Source organism: Leuresthes tenuis, unplaced genomic scaffold, assembly GCF_036924035.1.
Source record: "Leuresthes tenuis unplaced genomic scaffold, fLeuTen1.0.hap1 SCAF_22, whole genome shotgun sequence".
In the NCBI taxonomy this organism is placed as follows: Eukaryota; Metazoa; Chordata; class Actinopteri; order Atheriniformes; family Atherinopsidae; genus Leuresthes; species Leuresthes tenuis.
The window spans coordinates 2,758,296-2,777,961 of record NW_027325376.1 but is presented as its reverse complement, the minus strand read 5'-3'; the positions used below and the strand labels follow the sequence as shown (position 1 = coordinate 2,777,961).

Genomic DNA, 19,666 nt, shown 5'->3' with positions numbered 1-19,666 from the left:
TGGTGTTCTTCTGTTGGACTCTACAGGTGAAGGTGTTGCTGCCTCCCTTCTCCACAGTCACTCTGCTGCTGGCATAATAGAGACCATCAGAACCTCTGACTGTCTCTGTGGGTCCAGCAGAGAAGAGGTTTCCCTCCCCGTCCAGCCAGAACACCTCAGGTTCTGGGTACCAGCCTGCAGACTCACACTGTAACACCACTCCTTCATCAAGTCCTGCTAAGCTGATCCCAGGTGAGGCGACGACACCTGATGAAGGCAGAGGAAGGATTTCCAACATTATGCACCATTCAGAACTAGTTTATCATCAGATTTAGTCTCAAATCTGTGTCGTAGGAACGGCTCAAACTGACAAACTTTGAAAAGTTTTCAACCTTTTTTTTGTCCTTTTAGAAGAATCTGAAAACTCGATTCTGCTAAAACTGTTTTGCACTTGAGTTGTTTTTTAAGATAAAAAGGGGGGTTTGTAGTTGTGTCTGAATCAGTTTTAACACAATGAACGTGTTGAACTGATGATGCTTTATGCCTCTGAACAATAAACTCACTTAACACTCGCTGACATGAAACAGGAGAGATTCAACACCAGTATCTGAGTATTCTTTCTTCACTGGTAAACCAGTATTTTCATATCAAATTCACATGGCTAATGCTAACAGCTCAGAAAGAGGCGTTAGCTCTCTGCTCATCACAGATTGTTCACTTGATGGGACTCAACCAGGCCTCATATGGGAGTAAAGGGGTAGGTGAGTGGGGGTGTGAACTCGTCACACATGCACATTTGGTCTGGGCCTCCATGGAGTCTTATTCTAATGCTTGGGGTTCCCCTTTAGTGTCATTTTCCAATGTGCAAGGTGATCGATGTCAGAAACAAACTGAACTGAAAGCTAAATGTTCCCTGATGATGACCTGCAGGATCAGAACTCTCAGCCTGGTAAATCTAAAACTAAAAGAGAAGCTTTTGTGCGCTCTTTGTAAAACATCGTATTCACCCAATAAGATGCCATCCTAAACCTAAGCGAGTAGTTCTGGTTCCTAAAGTTCACCAAAGGATGTGGGTGAAAATCTAAGTTTATTTACTTACCAACTAGAAGCTCAACAAAGTGTTCTTTTTCGTCATTTGCACTGAAGCATCTGTATCTTCCATTATCAGAGTACCTCAGGTCAGAGAGTTTCAGTGAAACGTCCCCCTGCTTCATCTGATCGATGGACATTGATGCTCTTCCCTTGTAGGCCGTGTTTTGGTCAGTCAGATGTTCCTGATTATTGTACCACACATACACAAATCTGGGTTTCAGGGCCGGTTTCCCCCACTCCACTGTCAGCTGAGCAACATCTGCAGGAGCTTTCAGCCGACACGGCAAAACAGCATCATCACCGACCATTGCTGTAACCAGCTGGGCCGGAACACCCTGCGACCGACCTGGAAAACAGACACATTTTAGATTTAGACTTTATTGTCATGCAGAAACAGGAAAAACACCTAATTACTCCTCCGGATTTAACCAGGTCGACACCTGTTGAACACACACAAGCAGAGGGTCCCACACTGTGTCATGGAGACTGATGACAAATAGCTACACTGTGTCACGATCCGTGAAAGCACTGGACGCAGATGCAGGGTAGAATCAATAATCAGATTTTATTTATATAATGATAGTCCCTTGATGAGCAAAATAATAGATTATAAATTCCTAACCCACTCTCCTCGATACCTATGGAGAGGAGAGTGAGACTATAAAACTTATCAAAAGAAAGTTCTCTCCACGCTAGGAGGACAAAGCAAAAGGTTATAGAAATCTTACAAATAAACTTATCCCTCTCCGAACCGTCGGAGGCTCGATAGAAATTTAACAAATCAATAAACAAAAGAGACTCCTTCTAATGGAGTTGCTATGAACGTTATAATTATAAATCAAAGACACTCCTCTACCGGAGATACTACTGAAAAACAACTAAGACAAACAAAACTTCACTTGACTAAATCTATGGCAAAAAACTTACAACAGAAAATCATCTCAAGGAGGAAATCATCAATAATCAAGATCTTGGGATACTTAGGATTTGGTTACTTTGGAGGCTAGAGGAAGAACGTTAGAAAGACAAATTCAACACACTGGCAACGAGACGCAGACTAAATACACCTGAGGGACCAAGGGGAACAGGTGGAAACACTTGGGAATCAGGGAAGACAATGAGACGCATGACACGGGAGGAAGGGCAAGATATCTGAAACGAGAGGAGTTGTTCATTTCAAAATAAAACAGGAAGTGACAAGAAAAGATACAAAAAAACCTAAGAGCTTCTGTGAGACCTGACACACTGGAGCAGTGGGCAGCCAATCACAGCAGAGTATGGGGATATGGTGGCTTGCTCAAGGGCACATTGGCCATGGCAAGGAGGTGGACTGCCACCCCTGTCAGTTCACCTGTCTTCTTGAGCAGAGAGAGTGGGAATTGAACCACCAACCTACCGTTTATTGGACCACCTTAGAAAAGTATCACCCTGTAGCAGCCGTATACACCTTGATGCAAATTGATGACTGGAGCCATTTTATCATGCGATGACTCAGCCATAAAACAGTAAAACCTGTGCGTGCGTGTGCATGTGCGTGTGCACGTTACCTTTGCAGGTGAGTGTCAGCAGAAAGAAACACATCAAAATGGTTCTGAGCAGAGATGTTACAGATGATCCCTCGGCCATGTTGGAGTGCTGAACATCACAAAACAAAGGAATAAAGTTTGAAGAAGTGGAAATAAAGAGTAGAAATACTCACAAACAGCAACAGTTTTAACACGTCTTTAAAAATGAACCATCTATTTTCTAACAGAAAGAAACTATTTCAAAAGCTCTCAAATGATTGAACTGAATTCAATCTGTGGTTGTCGTGTTTTAGCTCAGAATCAGAAAACAAATCATCACAATCTCTCTGACAAACACGATGAAGCACCAATGCTTCTCACCAGCGGTCACCTGATACGGACTTAACCGCCACAACTCACATTCAAGTCTGCAATTTCCCACAGAAACAGCTTCCCACACGGGTTTACTCACTAATTACACATCTTACAATCAGAACATGTTGGAATACAGTGGAGCCATAAAAGTAACTGAGAAAAAACACTTATTTTTCCAAAATAACCTTAAAAAATGACTTTTCGGTCACTTTTCGTGCACTTTAAACCAGTTTTATTATCATATCTTTGCTTATACATCAAATTAAAGAAGAACTGAAACGCGCACTCACCTTTCAGCAGATTCTGTCTGGAAGTGAACCTTTTAGCTGCTGAGGGAAATAATTTCAGCTGCGCTCTCATAACACTGACGGCAGAAAGAAAAGTATAATGCTCTGATCACATGATGTCAAATCAGTATTTACAGCCCGCTTTCTGCTTTATTGCACAGCAGAGGACAGCAGCTGGTTAATATTCAGTCAATCTGAGATGATATGGGCTGTACTTTGTAGAAAACAATGAGATGTGTTCAGTGTTTTTGTGTAAATGCAGGCGAGCTTAAAACATTTATAATGTATTAACATGTGTTTATCTTTATATATATTAAAGATCATTCTGCTTTCTGCAGCTCGACCTCGTATATGTTTGGATTCTCTAAGTTTGAGGCCTTTTTCTTCTCCCAAACACGTTCCCATGTGGTGTTTTTGCTGGTTGTTCATGCACAGTTCCACACATTTCCATCTGAGCACCGTATGACCTCATGTGGTCAGGACTGACTTTCAGGCTGTAAAAAGGATGAAAAAGGTTTGGATTTCAAAAGGAATTTTTACTGAATCCCAACAAGAATGTGCTAAAGTTCTGTGATATGTTGTGTTTACATGTAACAACCAGCAGATTTTAGTCATGACCGCAGTTTTGATTTGATTAAATCGTGTTTTAGTGAAGGTTTGTGTAGTATGAATTAAATATTCCTCACAGGTGAAAAAGTCATCGTCAGATGTTGATGTTTAACTCGCTTTATGGACACATTAATATCTGACAGCTGCTCATGTTTTTCTGACAGGTTCAAATCTAATGTGAGACATGAAATAAAAGCTCTTCTTCTTCACTGGTTCTGATCTGAAATCCTCTCTTACTGCAGATTTGCATGTTTAGGCCACTTTAAAGAGAAAAAGTTTCTTTCTGAATCAAACCCAAAGATCTCTAAAGTTCTAATGTTCCTGTTAAAGACTGAAAACAGATCAAAAGCATCAGAATCGTGTTAAAAATGCAACAAAAAGGTTGAATATAAAAAGAGCCTGATTGAAACTCTCTGTTTAGGTCGTAAAAGTTGTTGTAAATACACAAACATGGTGTCTCATCAGCTGACTGTCAGTGGTTACACATCTGAGTGCACTCAGAGAAGTAAAAAGCACAAATCCTGACTTATAAAGTATAAAGTAACAAATGTACAGTCCAGCACTCAGTTCAGGTGAAAATACTGATGAATCCTTTCATTATTCTACACTTCCTGAGGTTTGTCATGAGCATCCTGTCAGCTTTCCCCTTTTACATGATTATATTCTTCCTCTTCACTTATTTCCCATTCAGGCTGTTTCCTGATCTTCGGATGTTGGGCCGTTACAGGTTGAAACTCAGGGTCTGGTGGCATGGTTTCTTCATCTTCGGAGGGTTCCTAACTGAATGAAATGACCTGGATTTATCTGAGGAGCAGCCATTACAAAAGCTGGTCAAATGATCTACCTGCCAAGAAAGGCATCAATAAAAACAGATCATTCCTTCCTGCTGTCAAATAAAAAACTACAAACCTTTAACTGCAAGAGATTTTTTTCTTCCACACAATAAAATACAAGTTTATCTTTCAGCCGTGGCTTTTCTTCTCTGTTTGGTTCAAGAGTTTAATTACACATTTTAAGCACAACTAAAAGTTAAGAAAAGCATCTTCACATTGTATATTAGAACAACTTTGCAATGAGAGAAAGAAAAAGCACATTTCAGTGTTAATAAAAGCTGTAAAGCAACATCTCCAAAGATCAGAAACAGTTATTTTGAGTGACCTGTTGTAAATGCTCTGTAAGAAGAGGTCTTACACACAGAAATGAGCCTCGTTGGGCCAAAACTTTCACTTCCTCACATGATAATGATGCAACACGAAGCCGGAGTGAAACATCAGGTCAAGTTAATCTGTCAAATGTTTTCTAGGAGCTAAAGTGTGAAAATAAGTGAAAATCAGGCTGTTTTTTCTCTTTGGCTCCCCCTAGAGGTGTGTAATGTATCACCACTGCCATAGAAACTGATCTGGACATGAACCACTGCTTCACCTCAGCCCGCGAGCACGCTAATGTGCACAGGAAAGGTTCAAAACCAATCAGAAGCTCATAGCTTTAAGGTTCACTAACTTCTGTCTTGTTTAAAAGGGGATCTGTCTGACAAATGATCTCAGCTGAATCCTTTGTCTCCTCAAGTTGTTTCTTTATTTTGTCCAGATGGATCTTCATTTCCTTCTTCATTTCTTCCATCTTTTTAACCTCATCACATGTCTTCTGAATGAGTTTTTCTGTGTTCAGATGCAACTCTTGATGATTTTTCCTTCTTTCATTCAGTTTATTTTCAACCTCTTCAACGATCTCTTTCAGTTTCAAGTATCCTTGTGCTTTGTTTTTTGTCGGATCTCCCTCCTTTTGTATTACTCCTTTCTTTTGTTTTACTTCCTCCTTTTGTATTACTTCTTCCTTTTGTGTTACTTCTTCCTTTTGTGTTACTCCTTTCTTTTGTTTTACTCCTTTCTTTTGTTTTACTTCTTCCTTTTGTGTTACTTCTTCATCCACTGCCCTGATCTTCACACCAGTCTCCTCAGCTTCTTTCTGTAACTCCTTCCTTTGATCAGCAAGTTGCTCAGACTGTTTTTCCAGTTCCTCTTTTATGTTCGTCAGTTCTTCAGTCATCAGTGTCATGCTGCTCAGGTTCTGCTCACTTCTTTTCAACTCCTCCTCAAGTTTTGGCTGTTTCTCTGCCAAATATTTTTGTTTCGCATCTTTCAATTCCTTTATTTCGTTTTCATAGTTCAGTAGTTTCTTTTTCACTGTGGAAACAAACAAGTCCAAAGTTTTGGATCAGAGCAGAAATGATATCAGTAAAATACAGATTTAGCACGTGAGACATCATGCTTTCTAACTGGACTTCTGGGTCTGGAGTTCAACCTTTAGATTAATGATGTGATGTATGTTGATGTCAGATATTCACCATAAAGCAGCTTTAATGCATCAAATAGATCTTTTGACTCACAGGTTTTCATTTTCCAGACAAAAAAGCCAACTGCAAAAATCAGCAGGAAGCACAGAACCACACAGAAGCTGATGGAAGCAGCGCAGCTGGGCGGAGCCATGAAGAAATCATCTGAAAGAAAATCATCAACTAAACTGTCACAGAAGGCAGAACCTCAGCTGTTTGGTGCTGACAGTGGGACAGTTTTCTACCTGGAACATGGACCCGTGTCTCTCTGCTCTGGTTGGTGTTCTTCTGTTGGACTCTACAGGTGAAGGTGTAGCTGCCTCCCTTCTCCACAGTCACTCTGCTGCTGACATTATAGAGACCATCAGAACCTCTGAGTGTCTCTGTGGGTCCAGCAGAGAGGAGGTTTCCCTCCCCGTCCAGCCAGAACACCTCAGGTTCTGGGTACCAGCCTGCAGACTCACACTGTAACACCACTCCTTCATCAAGTCCTGCTAAGCTGATCCCAGGTGAGGCGACGACACCTGATGAAGGCAGAGGAAGGATTTCCAACATTACGCACCATTCAGAATTAGTTTATCATCAGATTCATCACACAGTAAGGCCAGTAAGGACGCAGCAGGGTCAGAACGCATCGCCCACAGATAATCTTGCCGTCATGGACACCGCTGAGTTCATTGGGCTGGTCAGTGCCCTTCGTGCCTGCCAGAGGAAGGGCACCAACCCTTTCCGACGGATGAGGGCGTCCGCTGAACTATTGGACTTTTTTGAGGACCTTCCAGTTTTCGCCTCGGTGGTGGAATTGGCACCAATACTGCGAGAGGCCAAAAGGGTAAACCGAGCAGCCGAGGAGGAGGTTTTTGGGGGGAGGTCTGCACGGGCCACCATGCTTGGCATTGACTCGACCGAAGCCTCGGGTTCCTCCACGCCTACCCCGGCCGTCCGAGCCCGTTGCCTCGCCCGAGCCCGTTGCCTCGCCCAAGCCTGTTGCCGAGCCCGAGCCTGCTCCGGTGGTCAGAGCCCCACCCACCCCAATTTGGGAAAGTCTGGGAGCCGTTCCTTGAAGAGGGGGCTGTGGGTGTCGCTGGGGGTGGGCCGGGTGGGAGCAACCTTGTCCTCATCATTGTCCACGGAAGCCCAGGTGGGCTCATCATTGTCCTCACCTGCACCCATGGAGGCTCGGGCGAGCCCACGCCGTCACCGGTGGGAGCCTGGCCGGTTTTGCCACCGCAGTTCGCCGGTGGGGGTGCAGGCTGACTCGCGGCGGACCTCGCCTCGCTGCCCTGGAGGGGCGGCCGGGTCGCCGGAGGTCTGGCCGTCCGCCAGAGGGGACTCGGTTTTAAACCCCTCAGAGCCCCTCCCTCCCACCCTCGCTGGATGTATGGGAGCCATCCTTGAGGGGGGGGGTTCTGATTAATTGAAAAGATTTCGTGAAACCGTTAAAGGTGAGTCTTTACTTTCTAGTTAAAGTTCCTTAGTGCCTCTTTTGTAAAGAGTGCGTCTTTTGTTTCCTTCCGCCTCGTTGTGAGAGCGTGTCTTCGTTTCCTTCATTGTTCATAGCTTTTCTGTTTTCCTCCCAGCGTGGAGAGTTTTATGTTTTGTAAATTTCATAGCTGCGCTCTTTCTCCACGACAGATACGGAGAAGAGCGCTTAGGAGTTTAATAGCCCGTTTCTTTTGTGCTGCAGGAGATCGCCCTGTAATGCCGTGTGGGTTTATTATAATAAACCTTCTGAACCCAGAGACCCTGCATCTGTGTCCTAAGTCCCTCGAGGTACCCGACATGTTAAACAGAAGTAAAACACTGTTTGAAATGAAAGTGCCACTCAGGATTCAGTATCAGAATACAGATGTGCATCATTCTGTGTGATGAAATCTAAGTTTATTTACTTACCAACTAGAAGCTCAACAAAGTGTTGTTTTCTGTAATTTGCACTGAAGCATCTGTATCTTCCATTATCAGAGTACCTCAGGTCAGAGAGTTTCAGTGAAACGTCCCCCTGCTTCATCTGATCGATGGACATTGATGCTCTTCCCTTGTAGGCCGTGTTTTGGTCAGTCAGATGTTCCTGATTATTGTACCACACATACACAAATCTGGGTTTCAGGGCCGGTTTCCCCCACTCCACTGTCAGCTGAGCAACATCTGCAGGAGCTTTCAGCCGACACGGCAAAACAGCATCATCACCGACCATTGCTGTAACCAGCTGGGCCGGAACACCCTGCGACCGACCTGGAAAACAGACACATTTTAGATTTAGACTTTATTGTCATGCAGAAACAGGAAAAACACCTAATTACTCCTCCGGATTTAACCAGGTCGACACCTGTTGAACACACACAAGCAGAGGGTCACACACTGTGTCATGGAGACAGATGACAAATAGCTACACTGTGTCACGATCCGTGAAAGCACTGGACGCAGATGCAGGGTAGGATCAATAATCAGATTTTATTTATATAATGATAGTCCCTTGATGAGCAAAGTAATAGATTATAAATTCCTAACCCACTCTCCTCGATACCCATGGAGAGGAGAGTGAGACTATAAAACTTATCAAAAGAAAGTTCTCTCCACGCTAGGAGGACAAAGCAAAAGGTTATAGAAATCTTACAAATAAACTTATCCCTCTCCGAACCGTCGGAGGCTCGATAGAAATTTAACAAATCAATAAACAGAAAGAGACTCCTTCTAATGGAGTTGCTATGAACGTTATAATTATAAATCAAAGACACTCCTCTACCGGAGATACTACTGAAAAACAACAAAGACAAACAAAACTTCACTTGACTAAATCTATGACTACAACAGAAAATCATCTCAAGGAGGAAATCATCAATAATCAAGATCTTGGGATACTTAGGATTTGGTTACTTTGGAGGCTAGAGGAAGAACTAGAAAGACAAATTCAACACACTGGCAACGAGACGCAGACTAAATACACCTGAGGGACCAAGGGGAACAGGTGGAAACACGTGGGAATCAGGGAAGACAATGAAACGCATGACACAGGAGGAAGGGCAAGATATCTGAAACGAGAGGAGTTGTTCATTTCAAAATAAAACAGGAAGTGACAAGAAAAGATATAAAAAACCTAAGAGCTTCTGTGAGACCTGACACACTGGAGCAGTGGGCAGCCAATCACAGCAGAGTATGGGGATACGGTGGCTTGCTCAAGGGCACATTGGCCATGGCAAGGAGGTGGACTGCCACCCCTGTCAGTTCACCTGTCTTCTTGAGCAGAGAGAGTGGGAATTGAACCACCAACCTACCGTTTATTGGACCACCTTAGAAAAGTATCACCCTGTAGCAGCCGTATACACCTTGATGCAAATTGATGACTGGAGCCATTTTATCATGCGATGACTCAGCCATAAAACAGTAAAACTTGTGCATGTGCGTGTGCGTGTGCGTGTGCATGTGCGTGTGCACGTTACCTTTGCAGGTGAGTGTCAGCAGAAAGAAACACATCAAAATGGTTCTGAGCAGAGATGTTACAGATGATCCCTCGGCCATGTTGGAGTGCTGAACATCACAAAACAAAGGAATAAAGTTTGAAGAAGTGGAAATAAAGAGTAGAAATACTCACAAACAGCAACAGTTTTAACACGTCTTTAAAAATGAACCATCTATTTTCTAACAGAAAGAAACTATTTCAAAAGCTCTCAAATGATTGAACTGAATTCAATCTGTGGTTGTCGTGTTTTAGCTCAGAATCAGAAAACAAATCATCACAATCTCTCTGACAAACACGATGAAGCACCAATGCTTCTCACCAGCGGTCACCTGATACGGACTTAACCGCCACAACTCACATTCAAGTCTGCAATTTCCCACAGAAACAGCTTCCCACACGGGTTTACTCACTAATTACACATCTTACAATCAGAACATGTTGGAATACAGCGGAGCCATAAAAGTAACTGAGAAAAAACACTTATTTTTCCAAAATAACCTTAAAAAATGACTTTTCGGTCACTTTTCGTGCACTTTAAACCAGTTTTATTATCATATCTTTGCTTATACATCAAATTAAAGAAGAACTGAAACGCGCACTCACCTTTCAGCAGATTCTGTCTGGAAGTGAACCTTTTAGCTGCTGAGGGAAATAATTTCAGCTGCGCTCTCAGAACACTGACGGCAGAAAGAAAAGTATAATGCTCTGATCACATGATGTCAAATGAGTATTTACAGCCCGCTTTCTGCTTTATTGCACAGCAGAGGACAGCAGCTGGTTAATATTCAGTCAATCTGAGATGATATGGGCTGTACTTTGTACTTTGTACTTTGTAGAAAACGATGAGATGTGTTCAGTTTTTTGTGTAAATGCAGGCGAGCTTAAAACGTTTATAATGTATTAACATGTGTTTATCTTTATATATATTAAAGATCATTCTGCTTTCTGCAGCTCGACCTCGTATATGTTTGGATTCTCTAAGTTTGAGGCCTTTTTCTTCTCCCAAACACGTTCCCATGTGGTGTTTTTGCTGGTTGTTCATGCACAGTTCCACACATTTCCATCTGAGCACCGTATGACCTCATGTGGTCAGGACTGACTTTCAGGCTGTAAAAAGGATGAAAAAGGTTTGGATTTCAAAGGGAATTTTTACTGAATCCCAACAAGAATGTGCTAAAGTTCTGTGATATGTTGTGTTTACATGTAACAACCAGCAGATTTTAGTCATGACCGCAGTTTTGATTTGATTAAACCGTGTTTTAGTGAAGGTTTGTGTAGTATGAATTAAATATTCCTCACAGGTGAAAAAGTCATCGTCAGATGTTGATGTTTAACTCGCTTTATGGACACATTAATATCTGACAGCTGCTCATGTTTTTCTGACAGGTTCAAATCTAATGTGAGACATGAAATAAAAGCTCTTCTTCTTCACTGGTTCTGATCTGAAATCCTCTCTTACTGCAGATTTGCATGTTTAGGCCACTTTAAAGAGAAAAAGTTTCTTTCTGAATCAAACCCAAAGATCTCTAAAGTTCTAATGTTCCTCTTAAAGACTGAAAACAGATCAAAAGCATCAGAATCGTGTTAAAAATGCAACAAAAAGGTTGAATATAAAAAGAACCTGATTGAAACTCTCTGTTTAGGTCGTAAAAGTTGTTGTAAATACACAAACATGGTGTCTCATCAGCTGACTGTCAGTGGTTACATATCTGAGTGCACTCAGAGAAGTAAAAAGCACAAATCCTGACTTATAAAGTATAAAGTAACAAATGTACAGTCCAGCACTCAGTTCAGGTGAAAATACTGATGAATCCTTTCATTATTCTACACTTCCTGAGGTTTGTCATGAGCATCCTATCAGCTTTCCCCTTTTACATGATTATATTCTTCCTCTTCACTTATTTCCCATTCAGGCTGTTTCCTCATCTTCGGATGTTGGGCCGTTACAGGTTGAAACTCAGGGTCTGGTGGCATGGTTTCTTCATCTTCGGAGGGTTCCTAACTGAATGAAATGACCTGGATTTATCTGAGGAGCAGCCATTACAAAAGCTGTTCAAATGATCTACCTGCCATGAAAAGTGCTTCCTTTAGTAACTGCTGAAGCACAGGAAACACTGGCCCATCCTTCCAGAAAGAAACAAGATTTTTCTGTCAAATATCTTTTTATCCAGCTGTTCTAACTGTGAAATGTGTGGAATAATTCATGACTACAGGTTCACATAGTTTCTAAAAAGCCTTTAATAGTGCTCTAACTTTCCACTCATTTAGCCTTTAGGTCATTATTGAGGTTTATTAAACGTAATTACTTTCAGATGTGTCCTGATTCAACTGTTTATAGCCACAGTTATCTTTGTACAACAGACTCCATGCTGTCAAACATTGTTCTCACTTTGGCTGCAAAGCTGAAAACTGAATGCTTTGCACCTGATAAGTTATTTATGATGATCATTGGTCATGGAAAGAGCAACTTAACCTCATTCAGTCAGAATCACTGAAATCAAAGTTAGTTTCCTTGGTAACAAAGAACAGTAAAGGATGAGCTATGCTCAGTTTGAATCCACCGGTGTTGGATAGTGCAGAAAATAGAGATTAAACAGTCAATTTAAATCCCATTTTATTGCTTAAAGTGAACAGAAAGTGTCTCCGGTCATGAAAAGATGTGATTACTCATTCCATCAGAGCTAAAAAAAAGCACCTCAGCACATGTTCAACATATACATTTAGTGATATTCTTTTCAAAATGAACTTTTAAACATACATTTACACCACATTTCTATATGATTAATTCATAAGTTCCATTTACTGCTGTGGTCAGTGTGAATAACAACAAGAGAAATCTCTCTGAGTTTATTGGTGTTTAACAGCTTACTTTACACCAGATTAGCTGATCTGATTCCACCATCACTGAACACCTCAGGAACTCTTCTCACAGTTCATCCTGAGCAGGAACATTTCATCATGTCAGCCTGGTGGCTGCAACATTAGAAGAATGGAGTCCATTTCATTTCATTTAAACATGCACATATGCCCACAGCAAACACTACTCTGAAAAGAATTCCTCTATATTAACAGTGTATTTTACAGAATACTTACTTACATTACTGTAATTCCTCATAATTATAGATTCAGTTTACATTTATACCCCTTACATCCACATAAAGAACTTATAATTAACAAATCCCAGCAGAGAACTCATTCATCAGCACAAAACAGACCCACTCTCACTCAAAGACACCAGGAGTGTGGTGGCTTTCTGGACTGCTGACCTTCTCCATGCAGCCAGCTGCTGCAGCCTTCTTTTCATTTCAGCCAAAAGCTTTTTGCTTTGTGTCTGTTTGGCAAACATCTGAGTTTCTGTCCATCAGTCCAGTATCAAAGTCTCTAAAAGTTCCTGCAACTTCTTCAAGTTAAGTTTCTGTCTCACAATATTTTTCTTCATCTCATCTAATTTCCACTGAGCCTTTAGCAGCTCTTCTTTCTCTCCACTGGTTTATCAAATGCTGTTTCTTTCTCAGCTTTTTCCGTCTCCACTGACTGAAGCTCCGTCTTGTTTTTCTCCATCTCAACATCTCCAAGTTGTTCTCTGAGTTGATTCATCTGCTTCTCCTGTTCTGCTTTGACTTCCATCAGAACAGTTAAAGTCTTTTCCCCCTTATATCTTTCCCCTGTTCCTGCTTTTAGTGTTTTTCATGCTTTCCCCTTTGCCATCAAAAGACTCTAAACGTTCCTGCAACTTCTCCAAGTTAAGTTTATGTCTCTTGTAAATTTTCTTCATCTCATCTAATTTCCACTGAGCCTTTAGCAGCTCTTCTTTCTTTCTTAATAATTCCACTGGTTTATCAAATGCTGTTTCTTTCTCAGCTATTTCCGTCTCCACTGACTGAAGCTCCATCTTGTTTGTCTCTATCTCCTTTCCAACATCATCAAGTTCTTCTCTGAGTTGATCCATTTTCCCCTCCAGTTCTTCTTTGACTTCCATCAGAACAACTAAAGCCTTTTTCCCCTTGTCCGAACCGTGCACTCGTTTCCCTTCAGTGAAAAACAAAGACGTGATATTAAATGACATAGAAAGACATGTCTGCGTTTTTTAAAACAGGCGACAACATGTTGGTATCTATTTATCTCTTTCTACTCACACACACATATATGAATTAATACATAAATATCTACAAATAGTAAGCAATTATACTTTACTTATAGCGCCTGTTTCAGACAGCAGTAAAGTACAATGTGGACATTTAAAAATACATTACAGCAACCTACAGTCTTAGCAGTCTGGGGACTGTTGGGCAAAAATGCTTCTTTAAAAAAGAATGTCTTTAGTTGGTTTTTAAAAAACATCAAAAGAGTCAAGTGATCGTGAGTAAAGTGGTCATTTTTTATTCTACAGTCTTGGTCCAACAGCTTGGAAAGATCTGTCTCCTCGGGTCCTAAATTGAGTGCGAGGGACCATCAAAAGATAATGCTATATATAAATATATATATATATTCATGCATATATTTACAGTGGTTATTTAAAGGGTAATTTGCTATCAAAGTAAAATTAAAGAGATGGAACTTACAAATAAAAACAATGACGACACAGAGAACTCCTCCAGCGACGACACCAATGACCAACATGATGATACACTGTGTACACCTGAAGTCGCACTGATCCGCTGCAGCTGGAGCGTCACCCGGAGCGTCACCTGGAGCGTCACCCGGAGCGTCACCTGGAGAGGAGGCGGTACCGAACAGAGAGTAAGAGCAGAAAATGTGCCACAACCTGTTTCTCCCTTTGTGCCTGGAACTGAGACATTAATCTCTCTTTAAAACGTAGACAAATAAAATCCCACTGAGCTGAAATACTTAGAGCCATCATCATGAACTCCCCCCAAATCAGAAGAAAACCAAGTAAACTCTCAACATCTGAGCAAATGATCAATTAGAAAATACTGAAATAAAGGGAAAGTAAATCTGACACATAAAACTGTTCCTGAAGCACGTTCGTCTGTCTCCTCAAAGAAGAAAGTTACTGACCCACAAACAAAGATTTAGAGACAGAAACAGAACTAAACGGATCTTAATTACCAGCAGACTTCATTTTTTCACGTAATGAAAACACTGGAATCAGAAAGAGAGAACAGATAAATCTAATAAATGAACCAACTTTTCTCCCTTCTCCACAGTCACTCTGCTGCTGACATTATAGAGACCATCAGAACCTCTGACTGTCTCTGTGGGTCCAGCAGAGAGGAGGTTTCCCTCCCCGTCCAGCCAGAACACCTCAGGTTCTGGGTACCAGCCTGCAGACTCACACTGTAACACCACTCCTTCATCAAGTCCTGCTAAGCTGATCCCAGGTGATACCTCAAATTTACCAACTTTGAGAAGTTTTCAACCTTTTTTTTGTGCATTTAGAAAAATTTGAAAACATTTAAAAACACGTCCTCGATTCTGCTAAAACTGTTTTACACTTAAATTGGTTTTTGGGTTTTAAAATAAAAAGGGGGGTTTGTAGTGTTTGAATACATTTTGATACAATGTTAAACAGATGACAGTAAATGCCACCAAAGGAAGCCTAACGAAATTTTGACAGATGACAAATAGCTACACTGGAGCAGTGGGCAGCCAATCACAGCAGAGTATGGGGATACGGTGGCTTGCTCAAGGGCACATTGGCCATGGCAAGGAGGTGGACTGCCACCCCTGTCAGTTCACCTGTCTTCTTGAGCAGAGAGAGTGGGAATTGAACCACCAACCTACCGTTTATTGGACCACCTTAGAAAAGTATCACCCTGTAGCAGCCATATACACCTTGATGCAAATTGATGACTGGAGCCATTTAATCATGCGATGACTCAGCCATAAAACAGTAAAACTTGTGCGTGCGTGTGCATGTGCGTGTGCACGTTACCTTTGCAGGTGAGTGTCAGCAGAAAGAAACACATCAAAATGGTTCTGAGCAGAGATGTTACAGATGATCCCTCGGCCATGTTGGAGTGCTGAACATCACAAAACAAAGGAATAAAGTTTGAAGAAGTGGAAATAAAGAGTAAAAATACTCACAAACAGCAACAGTTTTAACACGTCTTTAAAAATGAACCATCTATTTTCTAACAGAAAGAAACTATTTCAAAAGCTCTCAAATGATTGAACTGAATTCAATCTGTGGTTGTCGTGTTTTAGCTCAGAATCAGAAAACAAATCATCACAATCTCTCTGACAAACACGATGAAGCACCAATGCTTCTCACCAGCGGTCACCTGATACGGACTTAACCGCCATAACTCACATTCAAGTCTGCAATTTCCCACAGAAACAGCTTCCCACACGGGTTTACTCACTAATTACACATCTTACAATCAGAACATGTTGGAATACAGTGGAGCCATAAAAGTAACTGAGAAAAAACACTTATTTTTCCAAAATAACCTTAAAAAATGACTTTTCGGTCACTTTTCGTGGACTTTAAACCAGTTTTATTATCATATCTTTGCTTAAACATCAAATTAAAGAAGAACTGAAACGCGCACTCACCTTTCAGCAGATTCTGTCTGGAAGTGAACCTTTTAGCTGCTGAGGGAAATAATTTCAGCTGCGCTCTCAGAACACTGACGGCAGAAAGAAAAGTATAATGCTCTGATCACATGATGTCAAATCAGTATTTACAGCCCGCTTTCTGCTTTATTGCACAGCAGAGGACAGCAGCTGGTTAATATTCAGTCAATCTGAGATGATATGGGCTGTACTTTGTACTTTGTAGAAAACAATGAGATGTGTTCAGTGTTTCTGTGTAAATGCAGGCGAGCTTAAAACGTTTATAATGTATTAACATGTGTTTATCTTTATATATATTAAAGATCATTGTGCTTTCTGCAGCTCGACCTCGTATATGTTTGGATTCTTTAAGTTTGAGGCCTTTTTCTTCTCCCAAACACGTTCCCATGTGGTGTTTTTGCTGGTTGTTCATGCACAGTTCCACACATTTCCATCTGAGCACCGTATGACCTCATGTGGTCAGGACTGACTTTCAGGCTGTAAAAAGGATGAAAAAGGTTTGGATTTCAAATGTAATTTTTACTGAATCCCAACAAGAATGTGCTAAAGTTCTGTGATATGTTGTGTTTACATGTAACAACCAGCAGATTTTAGTCATGACCGCAGTTTTGATTTGATTAAATCGTGTTTTAGTGAAGGTTTGTGTAGTATGAATTAAATATTCCTCACAGGTGAAAAAGTCATCGTCAGATGTTGATGTTTAACTCGCTTTATGGACACATTAATATCTGACAGCTGCTCATGTTTTTCTGACAGGTTCAAATCTAATGTGAGACATGAAATAAAAGCTCTTCTTCTTCACTGGTTCTGATCTGAAATCCTCTCTTACTGCAGATTTGCATGTTTAGGCCACTTTAAAGAGAAAAAGTTTCTTTCTGAATCAAACCCAAAGATCTCTAAAGTTCTAATGTTCCTGTTAAAGACTGAAAAAAGATAAAAAGCATCAGAATCGTGTTAAAAATGCAACAAAAAGGATGGATATGAAAAGAACCTGATTGAAACTCTCTGTTTAGGTCGTAAAAGTTGTTGTAAATACACAAACATGGTGTCTCATCAGCTGACTGTCAGTGGTTACATATCTGAGTGCACTCAGAGAAGTAAAAAGCACAAATCCTGACTTATAAAGTATAAAGTAACAAATGTACAGTCCAGCACTCAGTTCAGGTGAAAATACTGATGAATCCTTTCATTATTCTACACTTCCTGAGGTTTGTCATGAGCATCCTGTCAGCTTTCCCCTTTTACATTATTATATTCTTCCTCTTCACTTATTTCCCATTCAGGCTGTTTCCTGATCTTCGGATGTTGGGCCGTTACAGGTTGAAACTCAGGGTCTGGTGGCATCGTTTCTTCATCTTCGGAGGGTTCCTAACTGAATGAAATGACCTGGATTTATCTGAGGAGCAGCCATTACAAAAGCTGTTCAAATGATCTACCTGCCAAGAAAGGCATCAATAAAAACAGATCATTCCTTCCTGCTGTCAAATAAAAAACTACAAACCTTTAACTGCAAGAGATTTTTTTCTTCCACACAATAAAATACAAGTTTATCTTTCAGCCGTGGCTTTTCTTCTCTGTTTGGTTCAAGAGTTTAATTACACATTTTAAGCACAACTAAAAGTTAAGAAAAGCATCTTCACATTGTATATTAGAACAACTTTGCAATGAGAGAAAGAAAAAGCACATTTCAGTGTTAATAAAAGCTGTAAAGCAACATCTCCAAAGATCAGAAACAGTTATTTTGAGTGACCTGTTGTAAATGCTCTGTAAGAAGAGGTCTTACACACAGAAATGAGCCTCGTTGTGCCAAAACTTTCACTTCCTCACATGATAATGATGCAACACGAAGCCGGAGTGAAACATCAGGTCAAGTTAATCTGTCAAATGTTTTCTAGGAGCTAAAGTGTGAAAATAACAAGTGAAAATCAGGCTGTTTTTTTCTCTTTGGCTCCCCCTAGAGGTGTGTAATGTACCACCACTGCCATAGAAACTGATCTGGACATGAACCACTGCTTCACCTCAGCCCCCGAGCACGCTAATGTGCACAGGAAAGGTTCAAAACCAATCAGAAGCTCATAGCTTTAAGGTTCACTAACTTCTGTCTTGTTTAAAAGGGAATCTGTCTGATAAATGATCTCAGCGGAATCCTTTGTCTCCTCAAGTTGTTTCTTTATTTTGTCCAGATGGATCTTCGTTTCCTTCTTCATTTCTTCCATCTTTTTAACCTCTTCACATGTCCTCTGAATGAGTTTTTCTGTGTTCAGTTGCAACTCTAGATGATTTTTCCTTCTTTCATTCAGTTTATTTTCAACCTCTTCAACGATCTCTTTCAGTTTTAAGTATCCTTGTGCTTTGTTTTTTGTCGGATCTCCTTTCTTTTGTTTTACTTCTTCCTTTTGTGTTACTTCTTCATCCACTGCCCTGATCTTCACACCAGTCTCCTCAGCATCTCTCTCTAACTTCTCCGTTTGATCAGCAAGTTGCTCAGACTGTTTTTCCAGTTCCTCTTTTATGTTCGTCAGTTCTTCAGTCATCAGTGTCATGCTGCTCAGGTTCTGCTCACTTCTTTTCAACTCTTCCTCAAGTTTTGGCTGTTTCTCTGCCAAATATTTTTGTTTCGCATCTTTCAATTCCTTTATTTCGTTTTCATAGTTCAGTAGTTTCTTTTTCACTGTGGAAACAAACAAGTCCAAAGTTTTGGATCAGAGCAGAAATGATATCAGTAAAATACAGATTTAGCACGTGAGACATCATGCTTTCTAACTGGACTTCTGGGTCTGGAGTTCAACCTTTAGATTAATGATGTGATGTATGTTGATCTCAGATATTCACCATAAAGCAGCTTTAATGCATCAAATAGATCTTTTGACTCACAGGTTTTCATTTTCCAGACAAAAAAGCCAACTGCAAAAATCAGCAGGAAGCACAGAACCACACAGAAGCTGATGGAAGCAGCGCAGCTGGGCGGAGCCATGAAGAAATCATCTGAAAGAAAATCATCAACTAAACTGTCACAGAAGGCAGAACCTCAGCTGTTTGGTGCTGACAGTGGGACAGTTTTCTACCTGGAACATGGACCCGTGTCTCTCTGCTCTGGTTGGTGTTCTTCTGTTGGACTCTACAGGTGAAGGTGTTGCTGCCTCCCTTCTCCACAGTCACTCTGCTGCTGGCATAATAGAGACCATCAGAACCTCTGACTGTCTCTGTGGGTCCAGCAGAGAAGAGGTTTCCCTCCCCGTCCAGCCAGAACACCTCAGGTTCTGGGTACCAGCCTGCAGACTCACACTGTAACACCACTCCTTCATCAAGTCCTGCTAAGCTGATCCCAGGTGAGGCGACGACACCTGATGAAGGCAGAGGAAGGATTTCCAACATTATGCACCATTCAGAACTAGTTTATCATCAGATTTAGTCTCAAATCTGTGTGGTAGGAACGGCTCAAACTGACAAACTTTGAAAAGTTTTCAACCTTTTTGTGCTTTTAGAAGAA

At 41.0% G+C, this 19,666-nt stretch overlaps 1 protein-coding gene across 1 annotated transcript; it reads right to left on the bottom strand.

Annotated features, from left to right (window-relative positions):
* Positions 1-5,265: 5,265 nt before the first annotated feature.
* On the bottom strand, positions 5,266-13,263 carry LOC140282338 (butyrophilin-like protein 10). The gene is made up of 6 exons (XM_072376917.1): positions 13,172-13,263; positions 8,495-8,505; positions 8,073-8,411; positions 6,425-6,703; positions 5,765-6,030; positions 5,266-5,286 (listed from the first exon to the last, which is right to left on the bottom strand). The coding sequence occupies exons 1-6, from the start codon at positions 13,261-13,263 to the stop codon at positions 5,266-5,268; spliced, it is 1,008 nt and encodes a 335-aa protein (XP_072233018.1).
* Positions 13,264-19,666: the final 6,403 nt, after the last annotated feature.